Here is a 19,007-nt window from a genome sequence, read left to right on the forward strand (position 1 = left end):
GGATGGGAGGAGATGAAAGGGAATGGGGGTATTCAGTAATGATATGAGGAGGAAACAGCAGTCTCCAGCAGGGATAAGGCTGAGATCATGGCCAAGTTGATTGTAAAGGTAGAATTCAGAAAATTTTTCTGAAGAGTGGAGAAGGGAAAGAACAATGAGTCAACACCCAGGAGTGTTAAACAGGAGGGGAGAGACTGATGATATAATTGATGAACCATTTACTTTGGCAGAGATGGCGAGAGCAATAAAAAGATCAATACCAACATCCCCAGGGAAAGATCCGATGTGCTATGTTATGCTAAAAAATCTAGGAGGAGTGCTCTTGAAGTTGCTGCATCTTTACAACAGTGTGGGATAAGGGAAGATTACCAAGTGCATGAAAAGGAGCAGAAGTAATTCCAATAAGGAAACCTGGAAAGGATGTGTCAAAATCCACTAGCTACAGGCCAATATCATTAACATCAAATATATGCAAGATAATGGAAAGGATGATAACAATGTTTATTGTATGAACTTGAGAAGAGGAGAATGCTGGCAAGTTATCAATGGTTTTAGGAAGGGAAGGAATTTTATGGACTCAGTGATAAGGTTAGAGACTGAAATTAGAAAAGCCCAGGCAAATAAAGAGTCAGTAGTTGCAGTGTTTTTTGATATATAGAAAGCCTATGATATGATGTGGAAGGAAGGATTGTTAATTAAACTGCACAAGATGGGAGTTGGTGGGAGTTTTTAATTGGATAAAAGATTTTGATAGGAAAATTCAAGCTTTGATTTGGTCAGAATTATCAAAACAATACATAGTGGGAAATGGCACACCTCAAGGTAGTGTGATTAGCCAGTTACTTTTCATCATTATGATCAATGATGTCTTCACAAAGGTACCAGTGGATATAGGTAGGTCACTGTTTGCAGATGATGGGGTCTTGTGGAAAAGAGGCAGGAACATGGAGCATATAATCAGGAAACTACAAGGAACAATTAATGAAGTGAGGTTATGATTGTGGATGTAGATTTTCATTTGAAAAAACTCAAACTATATGTTTCACCAAGAAAATAATTGGGATAGGGAAGAAGTTAAGGATATATGGGATAGAATTAGAAAGGCTTGGATTGTTTAAATTTCTTGGAGTTGTATTTGATTCAGTTAACATGAGCAGGCCATGTCAGGAAAGTTGAGGAGAAATGTAAAAAAAATAATGTGATGAAATGTTTGACTGGTAGGGAATGGGGAGCAAGTTGTTCAGCATTGAAGAGAATATATATGGCTTTAGTAAGATCTGTGTTGGACTATGAAAATGTGGCATATGGATCAGCAGTTGGGTCTCTTGTAAGGAAACTGGATGTGATTCAGAATCAGGCTTTGAGAGTGTGCAGTGGGGCTTTTAAAACATCACCAGTATCAGCCCTACAGGTAGAAAAGGGAGTAATGCCTTTGAAGCTAAGAAGGGGGCAATTGATGGCAAACTACTGGGCTAATTTGCATGGGCACAATGCTTCTCGCTCTGCAAAAGGAGTGCTGGGAGAATGGGGAGTTTCAGAGGGTTAACTTCAGTCGGGTAGGGAACGATATTGCTAAAGCATATGGAGCGTTTGATCCAAGGATAAGTCCTTCAGTTGTTTATCTGGTTGTAGCTCCATGGAAGATTGTATGGCCGGACATAGACTGGCATTTGTTAGATGTAAAAAGAAAAGGAAAATATAAAACTGAGTTAAATGCACTTACCAAATATCATGTGATGGAAAATTATAGTGGTTATACTCAGATTATACAGATGGTGCTAAGAAACCTGAAATAGGAGTGACAGGGTTTGGGGTGGCTATACCAGCAAAAGAAATTGGAATAAGCAGAAGAGCATCTAGGAGTGTATACAGTGGAGAAATTGGCAGTGTTGGTTGCGTTGCGATGGGTGGACAAAGCTGGACTAGTCAGTGTTGATGTGCTCAGATTCATCCTCAGTTCTAGCAAGATTAAGGTCTTTTCACTCAAACAGCCAGCAAGATGTACTGTACTTTTTGGAAGTCCTTCAGTGAGTCACAAGAGTTGCAAATCAGGGAGGTTAGGTTAAATTTCTAAGGGTTCCACCTCGTATAGGAGTGAAGGGGAATGAGGGTGGATGAGTTGGCAAAGAGGGTATTAAAGAAAGAAAATATAGAAATGCACATTCGTATCAGCAAAGCAGAGGCCAAGAGTATAATCTGGGAAAGAATCATCCAAATGGGGCAACATGAGACAGAGGAAAGGGAGGCATTTGTAACGAACACGAGTGTTACAGGTACTAGGCTAGGCAGAGGATACAGAAGAGAGGAAACTGTGTGGACTAGGTTAAGGCTGGAGCACTGTGCACTAAGCAAAACATTGAAAATGACAGGGAAACACCAGACAGGATTGTGTGAGGAATGTCAGTAGAACATCTAATTCTGAGTTGCAGGAAGTATGGGATACAGAGATGATGAGAATTGGAGGTGCAGGAATTCACATTAGAAGGGTTGCTGGGTATGGGTGAGAGCACAGGTCAGGGTACTTTTAGCTTTGATAAGGGATGCAGGGTTGTTTTATATAGGATATGATGGATAAGCAGGAATAGGGTACTTGGATGGCCCAAGAAGAAAGGATAACATGTAGATTAGGGTGGGGGTGTGTGTGTGTGGGAATGGGTGAAGGGATTTGGAATGCAAGTCTATCGTCTGATCCACTCTCCAGAGTAGAAGGTGGTGGTAATGCTCCATTAAGCTGGGTGCTAACTGCTGTAAGACGAAGGAAGAAGTGGACATCAGAGTAGGAGGGCTTCGGCTCAACAGGCTTTGCGAAATCAAGTCAGTGAGGTAGACTACCTGTGTAGAATAGAAACAGGAAGTATGTCTGAGGCTGGTGTTCTGTACTGGGTGTCAGATGTGGGAAGTCTTGGAGGCTCCCAGCCTCCTGGAAAGCCACATCTGCGTTAGGTGCGTCGAGCTGCAGCTCCTTGGGGATCGCATTAGGGAAATGGTGCTGCAGCTCGATGACCTTCATCTGGTCGGGGAAAGTGAGGTGATAGAGAGGAGCTACAGGCAAGTAGTCACACCTGGGCCTGGAGACAGATAAGTGGGTAACAGGAGAGGGAAGGGCAAGAGTCAGATACTAGAGAGTACCCCTGTGGCTATCTCCCTTAATAAGTACTCTTTGAGTACTGTTGGGGGGGGGTGGGGAGACAGCCAACCTGAGGGAAGCAACAGAAGGGTAGGGAAAGGAAGAAGGCTGCAGTAACAGGGGACTCTATAGTTAGGGGGTCAGCTAAGCAATTCTATGGATGCAGGAAAGGAACACGGATGGTTGTTTGCCTCCCAGGCGCCAGTGTCTGGGATGTTTCTGATCGTGTCCATGATACCCTGAGATGGGAATGTGAACAGCCAGAGGTTGTGGTACATATTGGTGCCAGCAACATAGGTAGGACAAGGGAGGAGGTCCTGAAACCAGACTACAGGGAGTTAGGAAGGAAGTTGAGAGGCAAGACCTCAAAGGTAGTAAATGGAGAAAGCTTAGAGACAGTGCGAGAGGGAGGATAGGCAGGTGATAGAGAAGGGATGTGCTCACACTGATGGTTTGAAATGTCTGTTTTAATGCATGAAGTATTATGAACAAAGCAGATGAGTTTAGAGCGTGGATCAGTACTTGGAGCTATGATGTCGTGGCCGTTACAGATTTGGATGGCTTGGGGGCAGGAATGGTTTCTTAGAGTGCCAGGCTATCGATGTTTCAGAAAGGATGGGGAGGGAGGCAAAAGAGGTGGGGCGTGGCACTGCTGATCAGAGATGGTGTCACCACTGCAGAAAAAAGTCCTGGAGGGATTGTCTACCAAGTCTGGGTGGGAGTTAGGAACAGGAAAGGGTCAATGACTGTGCTGGGTGTTTTTATAGACCACCCAATCGTAACAGTGACATTGAGGAGCAGATTGTGAGACAGATTCTGTAAAGGTGTAATAACAGGGCTGTCATGGTGGGAGATTTTGATTTCCCAAATATTGATTGGCATCTCCATAGAGCAAGGGGTTTAGATGGGGTGGAGTTTGGTGTGTTCAGGAAGGTTTTCTGACACAATATATAGTTAAGCCTACAAGAGGAGAGGCTGTACTTGGCCTGGTATTGGGAAATGAACCTGGTCAGGTGTCAGATCTCAGTGGGAGAGCATTTTGGAAATAGTGATCACAATTCTATCTTCTTTACCATAGCATTGGAGAAGGATAGGAGCAGCCAAGTTAGGGAAACATTTAATTGGAGTAGAGGAAATGTGAAGCTATCAGGCAGGAACGGAAGCATAAATTGGGAATAGATGTTCTTGGGGAAATGTGTGGCAGAAATGTGGCAAATGTTCAGGTGATATTTGTGTGGCATTCTGCATAGGTACATTCCAATGAGACAGGGAAAAGATGGGAGGATACAGGAATCTTGGTGTATAAAGGCTGTTGAACATCTAGTCAAGAAGAAAAGAAAAGCTTATGAAAGGTCAAAAAACTAGGTGATGGAGATCTAGAAGATTATAAGGCTAGCAGGAAGGAGCTTAATGAAATCAGGAGAGCCGGAAGGGGTCATGAGAAGGCCTTGGCGAGCAGGATTAAGGAAAACCCCAAGGCATTCTACAAGTATGTGAAGAGCAAGAGCATAAGACGTGAGGGAATAGGACCAATCAAGTGTGACAGTGGAAAAGTATATGGAACCAGAGGAGATAGCAGCAATACTTAATGATTACTTTGCTTCAGTATTCTCTATGGAACAGGATCTTGGCAATTGTAGGGATGACTTACAGCAGATGGAAAAGCTTGAGCATATAGATATTAAGAAAGAGGATGTGCTGGAGCTTTTGGAAAACATCAAGTTGGATAAGTCACTGGAACTGGATGAGATGTACCCCAGGCTACTGTGGGAAGTGAGAGAGGAGATTGCTGAGCTTCTTGTGATGACCTTTGCATCATCAACGGGGACAGGAGAGGTTCCCGCGGATTGGAGGGTTGCAGGTGTTTCTTTGTTCAAGAAAGGGAGTGGAGATAACACAGGAAATTGTAGACAAGTGAGTCTTACTTTAGTGGTTGGTAAGTTAATGGAAAAGCTCCTGAAAGGCAAGATTTATGAACATTTGTAGAGACATAATGTGATTAGGAATAGTCAACATGGCTTTGTCAAAGGCAGGCTATGCCTTATGATCCTGATTGAATTTTTTGAGGATGTGACTAAACACATCGATGATGGAAGAGCAGTAGGTGTAGTGTATATGGATTTCAGCAAGGCATTTGATAAGTTACCCCATGCAAGGCTTATTGGAAAAAGTAAGGAGGCATGGGAACCTTGCTTTGTGGATCCAGAATTGACTTGTCCACAGAAGGTGGAGAGTGGTTGTAGACAGGTCATATTCTGCATGGAGGCTGGTGACCAGTAGTGTGCCTCAGATCTGTTCTGGGACCCTTTCTCCATGATTTTCATAAATGACCTGCATGAGGAAGTGGAGGGTTTGGTTAGTAAATTTGCTGATGACAAAGGTTGGGTGTGTTGTGGATAGTGTGAAGGGCTGTCAGGTTACAGCGGGACATCAATAGGATGAAAAACTAGGCTAAGCAGATGGAGTTCAACTCGGATAAGTGTGAGGTGGTTCATTTTGGTAGATCAAATATGATGACAGAATATAGTATTAATGGTAAGGCTCTTGGCAGTGTGGAGGATCAGAGGGATCTTGGGGTCTGAGTCGATAGGACACTCAAAGCTACTGCACATTAGGGTTAAGAAGGCTTATGGTGCATTGGCTTTCATGACCCAAGTGTTAGGAGAGGGGGAGGGAGACACTTGGAGTACTGTGCTCAGTTCTGGTTACCTCACTACAGGAAGGATGCAGGAACTATAGAAAGGGTGCAGAGATTTATGAGGAGGTTGCCTGGTTTGGGGAGCGTGCCTTTTGACAATAGGTTGAGTGAACTTGGCCTTTTCTCCTTGATGTGGCGTAGGATGAGAGGTGACCTGATAGAGGTGTACAAGATAATGAGAGGCATTGATCATGTGGATAGTCAGATGTTTTTTTCCAGGGCTAAAATGGCTAGCACGAGAGGGCACAGTTTTAAGGTGCTGGGGAGTAGGGATAAGTTTTTTATGCCAAGAGTGGTGAGTTTGTGAAATGGGCGGCCGGCAATGGTGGTGGAGGCAGATATAGGGTCTTTTAAGAGACTCCTGGACAGGTACATGGAGCTTAGAAAAATATGTAGAGGGCTATGGGTAATCTTTGGTAATTTCTAAAGTACATACATGTTTGGCACAGCATTGTGGGCTGAAGGGCCTATATTGTGCTATAGGTTTTCTGTTTCTAATATGAAATTGGTTTCTATGTTACATCAACATGTATTGTGTCAAACAAACAGATGTTTCACCTTTACAAGCATATGCAGACAAGCCTTGGCATATGTCAGCCAAATTTAGGTTTGTCCATGTTGAAATAATGCATTTAAGATACTGTTCTGCACATTTCCATGGCAGGTTTAATTGTAAACCATGTATGATTGTAATTAAGCTGCTGGACTAATAATTAGAATTCAAAATCCATTGTTAAGAAGGTGAATCTGACTACAACATAGGTAACTTAGAAATTAAAATTGCATTATTTAATAAATATGGACTTTATATACTTCATGGGTACAGAGACAAACACAAAATTTCTTCACTTGTCTCCTTCAGGAAAGGAAACCTATTGTTCCTACATGGTCGGAACTTTCAGTGATACCAGGTACACAATAAAGAGATTAATATTTAATTCCCCTCAGTATCTGAGCAAAACATGTAAACAATTTAGTAGTGAGTAATAAATGTCCCTGTCCTGTGCATGAAAGAAATAATATGGCTTCACAAGATATGCTAATGCTAAACGCAATCAAGATTAAAGAGATGAACCTTAAAGAGATGGAGTTATGATGGTTCCCGCAACTGATGTGGCAAAATAATTTCCAACCAGTTTAAAGTAAAATGGAAATATTCACATTACCATCTATTATGTAGTACAGGGGTCGGCAACCTTTACCACTGAGAGCCATTTGGACCCATTTCCCCCAGAAAAGAAAACACTGGGAGCCACAAAACCCGTTTGACATTTAAAATTAAATAACATTGCATACAATGCTTTTTTGCCATTATGCTATGTATAAACAAACTATAATGTGTTACATTTATGAAATCAATTAACTCCTGCAGAGAAAACGAAATTACATTTCTGCATGCAACAAAAACATTTTGAATTCCGAAAAAAAGACTTTGGGTTGAAGGATACTTTTAGGTAAAATACTCAATGTCTATTTGAGTCCTTCTTGTATTTATGAAAAACGCCGAACTTAAATTGTCCGCCAGCAGCAAACCAAAAATAACATCAGCCAGCTGTCAACCTGAAAAATAAAAGGACTATTTCACTGAACAATGAAAAAATATGAATATATGTAAAATAATAGGCAATTAAAATATTTATCATACTTTGTTAATGGGTTTTCTGCTCCTGGACCTCAGAGCACAGCGTCTGCACATCAGGGCTGTATGACGTCACCTTCATCTTTACACAGGGTCGCAAGCTGTCATCTGTGAGGCGTGCGTGATGTTTGTTTTTAATAAAGTTCATGTTGTAGAAAACCTGCTCACATACATATGTGGATCCAAAGATCGACAGGACTCCAAGTGCATACTTTTTAATGTCTACATAAATGTCGGGGATAGCATTCCATGTTTCGAACACAAGTTTGTCCGATTTGGGGAGGTTTTCAATATCACTCCATTTGTGATTCTGAGCAAGAACGGCCTTCTGACAGGCAACATCTTCAAGGTCTGCGTCAAGCGTCTAAACTTGGACACCCATATGTCTTTGTCGGCTATGTCGGCCAGTTCCATCTCAAGCTCAGGTTGACTCACACCTGCCAATGCAGTCGTATTCAGTAGGGATGGATCGATGCTGAGGGGAGTGACCGGGAAACAACAATAATGTATTTTCCTCTCTGAACTCACAGAAGCGTTTCCCAAACGATGTTTGCATTGCGATGATTGCAGAATGTAAATATTCCAAAGTTATCATGTCGTGAGCTTGTTTGAACTCTCTCAAATTGGGGAAGTGAGACAACGTGCCTTTCGGTAAATCTCTGGCAAGCACGGTCAACTTGCTCTCGAACGCCAAAACATCCTCCAACATGTGCAGGGCTGTGCGTCCTTTCCCCTGAGGAGCTGTGTTCAGCGTGGTTCAGGTGCGCTGTCATGTCTACCATGAAGTGTAGCTTTTCCAGCCACTCTGGCTGTTCCAGCTCAGGAAAGGTGAGCCTTTGCTGCACAGGGAAGTTTTCAGTTCTTCCAGACACGCGACAAAGCGTTTCAGCACCTCCCCTCTGGACAGCCACCAGACTTTGTTGTGCAGCAGGAGAGCAGAATCTGCGCTTTCCAGCAGGTCATCAACGGAATTGATGGTGATTTAAACTTCTTGCCATTATTTTATTGAAATTCTGAATGACAACATCGATTACTTCTGTGCATTCTGGAGGAAATGTTTGAGCGCACAGTGCCTCTTGGTGCAAGATGCTGTGAAAGGTCAGCAGCTTTCTGTCCAGCGACTTCTGCAGTAAAGCCACAAATCCCTTGTGCGCTCCTCTCATACTTGGTGCCCCATCAGTAGCTACTGACACCAGGTGGGTGGTCTTTATTTCTTTGGCTCTTAAACAATTCAAGACAGCCTCACAGATGTCCTACCCATGTGTTTGGCCTATTAGAGGTATCAACTCAATAATTTCTTCCTGTGGCCCGGCAGAGTTTACATATCGGCAGAACAGCGCTATTTGTTCATTATCACCTTTGTCTTTAGACTCGGCACAGGCAATCGAGTAGGCCACTGCTGAATTTATGTCTTTAATTTGCTGTCTTGTGATGTCTTCTGCCATTTTTATGGTTCTGTCTTTGACAGTCTTTGCAGAGAGGGGCATATCCCTGATTTTCTGCACAATTTCACTCTTGTTTTTAAAGTCCGTGAATAGATGTTCTGAAATCTTAATGAAAGATTCTTTTATATATTCATCATCTGTAAACTGCTTCCCGTGCCTGACTATTTCCTGAGCGGCTACAAAACTAGCATATGTAGTTGATTTTCCAGACTTCATTAACATCTTGAAATGATTTTTGCTCAGATCAACCTTCCGCATCAGTTCCGAAACGGCTTTTTTTCTCTCTTCTCCATCCAGATATTTTTGAGCAAAGGCTGCGTGTTTATTCTGGAAAAGTCTTGCGGCATTTGACTTTTTGTTTGCTAGTTTCTCATTGCATATTAAGCATACCGGTAAACCAGTCTCGACAGCAGTGGAAGCAAATGAATCTGCCCACGTATCATTAAACGTTCTGTTTTCTTCAGTCACTTTTCTTTTTTTAGAATTGTCCATAGTTAGCCTACCTTGGATCGAAAAATTAAAAAAATCACGCACTGGCGGCTGTCAGGCATTGGCAGTGGTGACGTATATTAATAGCGACAAAAAACAACTTTTATTTAGATTGTACAAGATCACCATAATCTTCAAATTTAGAAATACATTTCAAAAACTAACAAACTAACATAAAATACATTTTAATTAAATACTCATCATTTATTTTCCAAAGCCACAGGGAGCCGCAGCACAGAGATGAAAGAGTTGCATGTGGCTCCGGAGCCGCGGGTTGCCGACCCCTGATGTAGTACCTTCCTTAGCTCAAGAATGAGCTATGCTGAGTGGGAGGGATGGGGTGGAGGACCGAAAGCTCCAGATCAAATTACCCGTGTTTTTCAAATGGTAACTTTCCACTACACCCTCTATACACAGAGATCAGAGTTCAAAATTCAAAGTAAATTTATTAAAGTGTGTATATTTCACTATATACTATCCTAAGATGTATTTCCTTGTAGGAATTCACAGAACAAATAAATATAAAGAATCAATGAAAAACTACAGACGGACAAGTAACCAACGTACAGAATAATACATATTCATTGAAAAGTGAATTGACCACAATCTTCAATTGATTTTATCAATGACCTTCCTTCCAGAAATGCAGATATAAGATGGTGATTCTACCATGTTCAGTTTTATTCACAACTCCTCACCTGCGACAAAACCTCAGCACCATTCATAAATTCTACTTCCATTAGAGAAGTGAATGCCACCGATCATTTCTAGTAAAACAGTCAGCCAACTCCCTTACTTTCACCAAATTCCTCACCGTCAACATCTTGCAAACTTAACTGAGCTAGCCAAATGAATATGGCCACAAGAGGTAGTCAGAAGGTTGATATTCTGTGGAGAATGACTTGCCTAATACCTTCCCAAAACCTTTGCAGCATTAACAATACAGCTGAGGCATGTGATGCAAACTTGCCACTTCCCTGATGAAAGTAAATAGTACCTTCACTAATCACTTCCTCCATCTCTGGACCACTGAATGTTAGTTAATGTGTATCATCTGAAAAATGAACTGCCCCCAACTTACCAGGTCTCCTTTGACAGTATCTCATAAAGCCACCACTGTCACTTAAAAGGATAATGGCAGAAGGTACAAGAGATCCACAACAGCTTCTGCGTCCTTTCTACATCTTTGCCTTGTCACATACTGTGCTGCTTTATAATTAATGTTTCTTCTCAAGCTTCGACCAAACCCTGGATGTTTTTTGGATACTAGTCGCCACAAGAGCTGCAGTGGTTGAAAAATGTAGTTAACTTGGTTGAGAACAACAGCTAATGGTTGGGAAAAGGAAGTGAATTGTTGACAAAGGTAGCAAATCCACACCTCTTCAAGTGTAATTAATAATAGACAGAAACTGAAGGACACAAGGAAAATGTTATTCCAAAACAATGTTCAAAGTTCAAAGCAAATTTATTTTCAAAGTATGTCTACCATATCCAACTGAGATTCATCTTCTTGCAGACTCCCACAAAATAAAGAAACATACTAAAATTCACCAGAAACACACAGGACAAAGACAAGTAAGCATCTGTGTCTGAAAACGAATAAATCATGCAAATAGAAAATGTAAACAAATATATAGAACATGAACAAATAATCAAAATCTACTGATGCTCAGCTTGCTCTATTGCGTATTTCATCAAAAACGTTCAGTGAATGCTTCTCATTCTCAACAACCAGAGGTGCTTAAGTCCCATTCCACCAGCTTCAGAAAGAGTTAGTACCTTGCAACTGCCAGAGACTGTTGTCGAACAGTTTCTAACTAGTATCAGTCGTGTGCACTTGTGTGGCTGTTAGACACCAGAGCAAACTATTTTAAAATAGTGTTAGTTGCATTTGCTTGTATCGTGGGCTGACAATGAGTTTTGCTTTATTTTGACTATGCAGGGAGGCAGTGAATGCAATGCAGTCTGCACTGATTTTTTATTTACAGTCAATAAAATGAGCGTACTTGTCGGATGAATTCCTTTGTGATAGCTATTAGCAACCAATACAGTTTCATAGAACTGTAGTGGAATTTGTAGAGTTCTAATCTGTTCTGTATTTCATTTAAATACATTTTTAGTTAAATGTTAGTTTGGCTTTATTATACCTTTTTAACTATTTTCATGGAACTTCAGCTAATTGGTGCAGACACTTAATTGGATGAAAGTGTATTGAGCCTGATGTGTCCCAATTAACCAGTATCCTGTGTTTATATTCCATGAAATAGGGTTGAAAATATAGGGTATGATTAGTTAGGTGTGAGTGCGTTAAATGTTAGTGCTGAATACCTTTCCTAACCTGAAAAATTACTTTGGAAATGGTGCAATTGGAGCCCATCAATTTTTTTTCATCATTGTAGATGCTATTTTTCTTTCTGTTTCTCTTAACCATTTCTTAACATACCTTTCTTTTCTGCTTCTATTCCTGAAATTGCCTGCAAGTGAACAAATCTCAAGAAGGTAACGAGACATGGGAGTAGAATTTGGCTTTTCAGCACATCAGGTTTGTTCTGTTATTCCATAATGGCTGATTTATTATCCCTCTCAGCTCCATTCTCCTACCTGCTCCACATTACCTTTGACACTTTTACTAATCAAGAAGCTATCATTTCTGCTTTAAACCCAATATATTGGATTTATCAGAAAGGATGTATTTGCAGTGAATGCTCAGTTCATTTATGTATTCAGTGATGCAGAAGAGAAACTCTGAAAGCAGACTATAACGTGCATATTTAAATTAGGAACCCACTTACAGCTGATCCACAAATCTGGCGAAGGTGAAGACTGGTTTTGCACTTCTGTCCGTGGCATATGCAGTCACCCCTTTCCCAACCTACTTTATTAAAGAAGACTCTAAGAACGCTCAACATGGATAAAATAGTCTCTCAAGACTTTTCAAAAGAAGCCCGATGCTCTGGGCATTCAGATAGTAAAAAGATTCCCAGTCTGAAGTCATTCTCACTGTGGGATGCATGATGCCATGATAGATCATTATAACCACTGCAGTTTACCATAAGTTTTATTTTGTGTATGCCCTATTCAGAATCAGTTTTTTTAGCTATTTTATGGGAGATACAACCATGTTGGAATATACAGAAACAGTATATATATGAATCGATAAAGAATATTAATGGTTTAAATGTTTTCCAAATAAACTATAATGGAATTGAGCAGAATTAATGTGAATCTTGGGAAGAAAAATGCCGGAGTATTCTTTGAGGACATGTTTAGTAGAATAGATGAGCAGGAGCCAGCAAATATGGTGTATTTAGTAGCTGCTTGGAAGATTTTGATATGGTCCCGTGCAGGGGGTTGTTAAAGCTGTAGATAATATGGAATTGGAGGGATCATGCTGAAATATATTGATTATTAAACAGAAAGCAAATGATGGGAATAAACAGAACCACTTCAGATTAGCAGTCTGTGACGAGCAGAATAAGGCAAAGATGTGGAATCCAGCCTTTCACAATCTACCTGAGCAATTTGGCTTGAATGTCATGTCAAATTTCTAATTTTCCTATTAATACAAAATATAGTGGTATTGTGAGTACTGAGGTGGAGTAAAGTGAATTGAGGGAGATGTGGACAAGCTGAATGAATTGGATGAGGGTATGCAATATCATGTGGAAAACACATGAGGTCATTTACTTTAGTGCACAAAACAGAAATACAGTATTGTGTAAATGGCAAGCAAGAGATTGGATGGTATTAATGTTCAAAGGAAGCTAGGTGTCCTTGTGCACACGTCACTGAAAGCCAGTGGATGTAATCGGAGAACAGGAAGGTAAATGGTATGTTAGTATTATGAGAGGGAGGACACTTCCCTCATTATCATTCAGGGCCCCAAACAGTCCTTCCAGGTGAGGTGACTCTTCACCAGTTGGTCTGTTGGGATCATATGCTGCATCTGCTGCTCCTGGTATGGCCTCCTGTATATTGGTGAGACCCGATGTAGATTGGGAGACGACTTCACTGAGCACCTTTGCTCTGTCGGTCACAAAAAGCTGGATCTCCTAGTGGCTACCCATTTCAATTCTACTTATTCCCATTTCAACATATCAGTCTGTGGTCTCCTCCACTGCAGCGATGAAGCCACATGCTGGTTGGAGGAGCAACTCCTTATATTCTGTCTGGATAGCCTCCAACATGATTTCTTGAACTTCTGGTAATTGCCTTACACCCTGCTTCACCATTCTCTATTCCTGTTTCACTTCCTCAATTTATCTCTTTACCTGCAATCACCTCCCTCTGCTGCTGCTCCCCTTCCCTCTCTTGCAAGATCTTCTGTTGTCTCCTATCAGATTCCCTTTACTCTGAATCTTAATCTATTTCACCAATCAACTTCCCAGCTCTTCACTCCCCCTCTCCTGGTTTCATCTCTTTCCTCTCCTCCCTCTATCTTCATAGTCTGTTTCACTCCTACTCCTTTGCAATTGTGATAAAGGGTCTCAGCCCTAAATGCTGACTGTTTACTCTTTTCCATAGCTACTGCCTGACCTGCTGAGTTCCTTGTGTGTGTTGCTTTAAAATGTCTATCTGTGTCATTAAGCATAATGGATGCCATGCAGAAAAGAAAAAAAATCTTCACCTCAAGTCTGTCAAGTACCCATTTACACTCATTAATCCTATTTTAAACCACCCACATTCCCTTCCGCTCCTAAGTTCCTCCATTTACCCACTCACTACTGTGGCCCATCAGCCTTCCAGTCTCGTGGAATTTGGAAGGAAATCCATCTCCAGGAAGAAACCCACTTGGTCACAGTGCAGACTCTGCACGGACAGCAGAGGAAGTCAGGATTGAACCTCAACCCCTGAGTAAGAGGCAGTAAACCGGGCAACTGTGGCCATTTTTCTCCCTCAGAATCACTATTTATTTTTAGTTGTAGTAGAGAAACAGCTTAATTTCTCATTTGTATTTACCTTGGTGTATTAATTATTTTACTCACAATTTCTTATTTTACTTAAGCATTTACGTACATATAAATTACATTCTTGAACTTTCTTGCAGACCTCATCGGTATCATTCTGAACCACAGCCAAAGTGCAGAAGAGCTCCTAAAACGCAGGAAGGTTCTGCATAAGGAAATATTAAAGTACCTAAATAAACAAGGTTTCGAACTTTCTCCATCGTTGGACAAACAGAAACTTATTGATTACGCTTTGACCTATTGGAGTATAACAGAAATGACCGGAGACCCATCAACAGCTGAAACCAATCTGCAATTCCGGCACCCAATACCAATGGAAGAACTGGAGGAGGCAAGGAGACAAGAGGAGCAACTGCGAAGGCAAGAACAAATACCGAATCCACCACAGGGTGCAACAGCCACGGAGTTGGTAATTTCACAGGTAATTTATGTGCATCAAAAGATATTTAGCTGCATGTGGAGATTTTAATGTTCTTGCCTCTGAACTATTAGAATTTCTTGATGATTTATTTTCAGTGTTCGTAGACTTGAAAGATATTTTTCCATTAGCTGAAAACCATAATACTCAAAATGCTATCCAGAAAAATAACTAAGACAAAATCGTTGCAATTGTTGTACTTCACAAGAAAGTGTTCTCTTAAGAACCCCTTAATATATGAAATGGAGGTTATTAGATTAATTTTTGGGAATGTAAAGAGTTGTGAAATGGGATGAAAATTGAGTTGATGTAACAGAATGATGGATAAAATTAATGTGGCAAAATGATTATTACCATATCTAATGTCTTTATATTCTTTCCTCACTTGGCTCAGAACTGATTTGCACTTAGATTTGTAATGTTGATGGGTATCTGGAACTGTGATGTAAAGCATAATATAAACGCTGCTAACTCATCACTGGGGTATTGTTTCTAAGTAAACTTAACAGGAAAGAATTTTATACAGTGTGTTTAGCATCTGGAATACACTGTCAGGGGCAGTAGATAGAGGTTTAATTCCAGAGATCTATAAAGAGCTGGTTAAGTATCTAAAAGGAATGAATTTAATGGGCCATAGAGAAAAGACTGGATAGTATTACTAACTGGGGACTAGGTGAATTGCTCTTAAGTGGAGCCTGAATGGCATTATTCTGTCATTCCGTAAAATCTTATTGCTATGTTGAATTCAATTAGAAGAAAACACCAAATGTAGTAATACAAATGCAGTGAAGTACGAAATCAAGCTTTGAAGTATCAATATACATTTATTACCACAGTACAGTATGCATGCTGTGTACAACTGAGGTTTGTTCTTCCACAGGCTGCCACAGAAAAAGCGATCATGCAACCTATTTAAAGAATGATCAAACACCCAACCTATGATTTTTTTAAAAAAAGAACAAGTCATTTCACAAAAGCAAGCTTTAAACATACAGAATATTAAACATCAAACTGTGGAATGCACCTTAAATACATAATACATACAAATGCTAGGGGAACTCAGAAGGCTAGGAACTATACATGGGAAGAAAGGAACAGTTGATGTTTTGGGCCTAGACCCTTCATAAGGACCATTGAGAGCAGTGTATGGATAATGAACAGATGAGTGTGGAGGAGCGACAAGGTATGGAGTTATGGAGGCCAATTAGGTCACTAGAAGAGAGAGAAGAAAAAAAAGGGGGAGAGAGATTGAGGGGAGTGATTAATGGAAGCTTGAGAACTTGCGATTCATGCTGCCAGATTGGAGGCTCTCCCAGCAGCATGCAAGGTACTGTTTCTCTAATTTGCTCTCACCTGACAGAGGAGGTTGTGCTCAGAAATGTCAGTGTGGAAATGGAACTAAAATGGCTGACCATCATGAGGTCCTGCCTGTCCGGCAGGTGGGGCAAAAGTGCTGGTGAAGCTGTCCCCCAATCTGCGTCCATCCTCATTGATGTAGAAGAAATGACAATGGGAGCATCAGATGCCATACGTAACACCGAAGTTGATGTTTAATATAAATTTATTATCAAAGTTCATATGTCACCATATATTACCCTGAGATTCATTTTCTTGTATTTGTAATAAATGAAAAAAAAATGAGGACAATAGAATTGGGGAAAAGCTGCACACATCTGACAAACAGAAGAGTTTATTAAAAAATATATATTAATAAATATTGAGAACCTGTGACAGACTGGGCTGTATCCATTACTTTCTGTACGCTTTCTGTTCAATGGCATTGGTGTTGAAGGAAGTAGAGGCGCTGCTTTGTTCGTAATGGAAAGATCCTCTGAAATGATAATGCTGTGTACTTTAAAGTTGCTGACTGTCTTCACCTCTGATCCCATGATGAGGACTGGCTCATGGATCTCCGGATTCCTCATACGATGATAATCAGCACTTTCAATCTCCCTCCCATATGCCGATCCACAGGATTCACCTGTGAAAGACAGCCTCACCTGCATGGGTTGTTTAGAGCCCTGGATGATGGGGAGGGAGAAGGTATAGGGACAGATGTAATGCTTGTCCCCAGCCCCCTTGCGTGTATTTGAGTGCTGGGAAATGGATGGAAATAGGGAAAACAAAGATGAGACCGTGCTGAGGACAGGACATTGTGCCTCACAGGGAGAAGCAGGTGGGACAGGGGATGGGGATGATGGGGATACAACCGGGTCATGCAAGGGGTCAGAAGAGGGCAGTGAATTGGAGGAATTGGGAGGTGAGGTGGTGGAAAGAGGGGGACTTGGAGAAGTGAGGGGAGGACGAGTGTTAGCAGAAGCGTGTGAGGCAAGGAGGTGATGAGGAGAGGTGGTACCTGAGCAGGAGTTCTCACCTGGGATCTTAGCTGAGACGGGAGTGGGATCAGGAGACGTTAGGATCCTTGCCCAGGAGATTATATTAAACCTTCCTTTGCTTTGCTAGTTTTAATCTGTTCTGATATATTTGTGTTCCTTATTCACAACAATAGAACACCAATGGCAGGTATTTCTGGGAATAATACAGAAGGTGCAAGATCAGTTCATTACAAAGGGGAAGGAAGATTCTAAGGAGAGTAAGGGGTGACCGCAGCTGACCACATGTCAAGGATGGTATAAAAATAAGATAACATAACAAAGATGAGCAGGAAGCCGGAGGATTGGGAATCTTTTTAAAAGTAACAAGATCACTAAAAAACACAATACAGGGAGAAAAGGTGAGGTGCGAAGGTATGCTAGCCAAGAATATAAAGGAGGATAGTAAAAGCTTCTTTGGGTATTGTGAAGAGAAAAAAAATTAGTTAAGGTCAGCTGGAGACGCTCATGGAGTGAGTACCGTTTTGGATTCGCTCCATAACCTTTACTTTTTTTAACCTTTGATCACCCTTATTCAGCTTATTTTTACCTATACCGAAAGTTTCTTTAATCTTTTTTTTGGATTTACTGCCAAGAGTTTGTTGTGAACTTTTGAAGATATGCAAACAGAAATGTCTCTCAGGTCTAAGGGACGGGATCCCGGACGTAATCCGAACGGTAACGGAAAAAAGCAGGCTCCGACACAACAAACACAATTAACTTTTGAATTGTTTATGGAGGTTTTGGATAAAAAATTTGCTGAACTACAACAATTTTTTAAAGAAGATATAAAGGCTTTTCAAGAGTACATGGTTAAGACGGATTTAGTAATTAAACAGCAACAAGCTCTTATTGCGTCTCTGCAAGAAGAATCTCGGAAGCGAGATTTGACTATTGGAAAACTGCAACAGGATTTAACTTCGACCATTAAGCTGATGGAAGCCCTTAAAGCCAAGAGTGACGATTTTGAGAATCGCTCCAGAAGACAGAACGTACGTATACTTGGTCTTCCAGACGGCATAGAAAAAGATGACCCTTCGAAATATTTTGCTCAACTTTTAAAAGAAGCGTTTCCGACAATTTTCCCGAATAACCCTCCTTTATTGGATCGGGCACATAGAATTCGGCGTCGATCACTGAGTGTTACAGACAAACCTTCGGTGGTAATTGTCCGGTTCCATTATGTACATGACAAAGAACAACTTATAAGAGCAGCTCGTCGGCTAGGAATGATTAAAATCAAAGATTTTTGCTTCCGCCTGATCGAAGATTTTAGTTCAGATCTTTTAAAAAGAAGGCTTCTTTTTAAACCGTTGATGGCTGAATGTTATGAGAAAAATCTGAAACCTGCGCTTCTATACCCTGCGAAGCTTCGAATTTCTCCGTCGAATGCTCCACGACAAGTTTTCATTTCAACTTCAGAAGCGAGAAAATATCTGGAGGAGAACTTCCCTACTGCTACAGACACCAGTCTTTAATAAATGAATGATTCTGATCGTGTAAGATGGTTCTCGATCTCTTAAACCAGAATTAAAATCTGGTTATTGGTGTAGGTTCATCCTACACTTTATACTCAAGTTAAAGTGTGTTTGCATCATGTTAATTGTTTTGCCTTATACACTTTAATCATTTAACTACATACTTGTCTATTAACTTTGTTCCTTCGAAGGTATATTTTTAATTCTTTGAAGGTAAATTTTTCCTTGATTAAGATGGTGGTTTTTTGGAAAAGATTTTTGGTTTTGCTTAAGATGGCATTATGTTTATATTTTTCGCGTTTCTTCCGTACAATGCATCGCTTATCTTAGCTTAAATATTTTTTGTTTTGTCTGGGCCAGAGCCCGAGTTATAA

General features: G+C 40.7%; 1 protein-coding gene across 1 annotated transcript in view; it reads left to right on the forward strand.

Annotated features, from left to right (window-relative positions):
* The window catches only part of LOC132393438 (uncharacterized), a 52,491-nt gene that overhangs the window by 4,295 nt on the left and 29,189 nt on the right, over positions 1-19,007 (forward strand). Inside the window, exon 2 of the mRNA XM_059968666.1 lies at positions 14,446-14,786. Within this exon, the coding sequence (XP_059824649.1) occupies positions 14,446-14,786 (341 nt within the window). The remainder of the gene's footprint in view (positions 1-14,445; positions 14,787-19,007) is intronic.

Source organism: Hypanus sabinus, chromosome 4 (assembly GCF_030144855.1).
Source record: "Hypanus sabinus isolate sHypSab1 chromosome 4, sHypSab1.hap1, whole genome shotgun sequence".
Classification (NCBI taxonomy): Eukaryota; Metazoa; Chordata; class Chondrichthyes; order Myliobatiformes; family Dasyatidae; genus Hypanus; species Hypanus sabinus.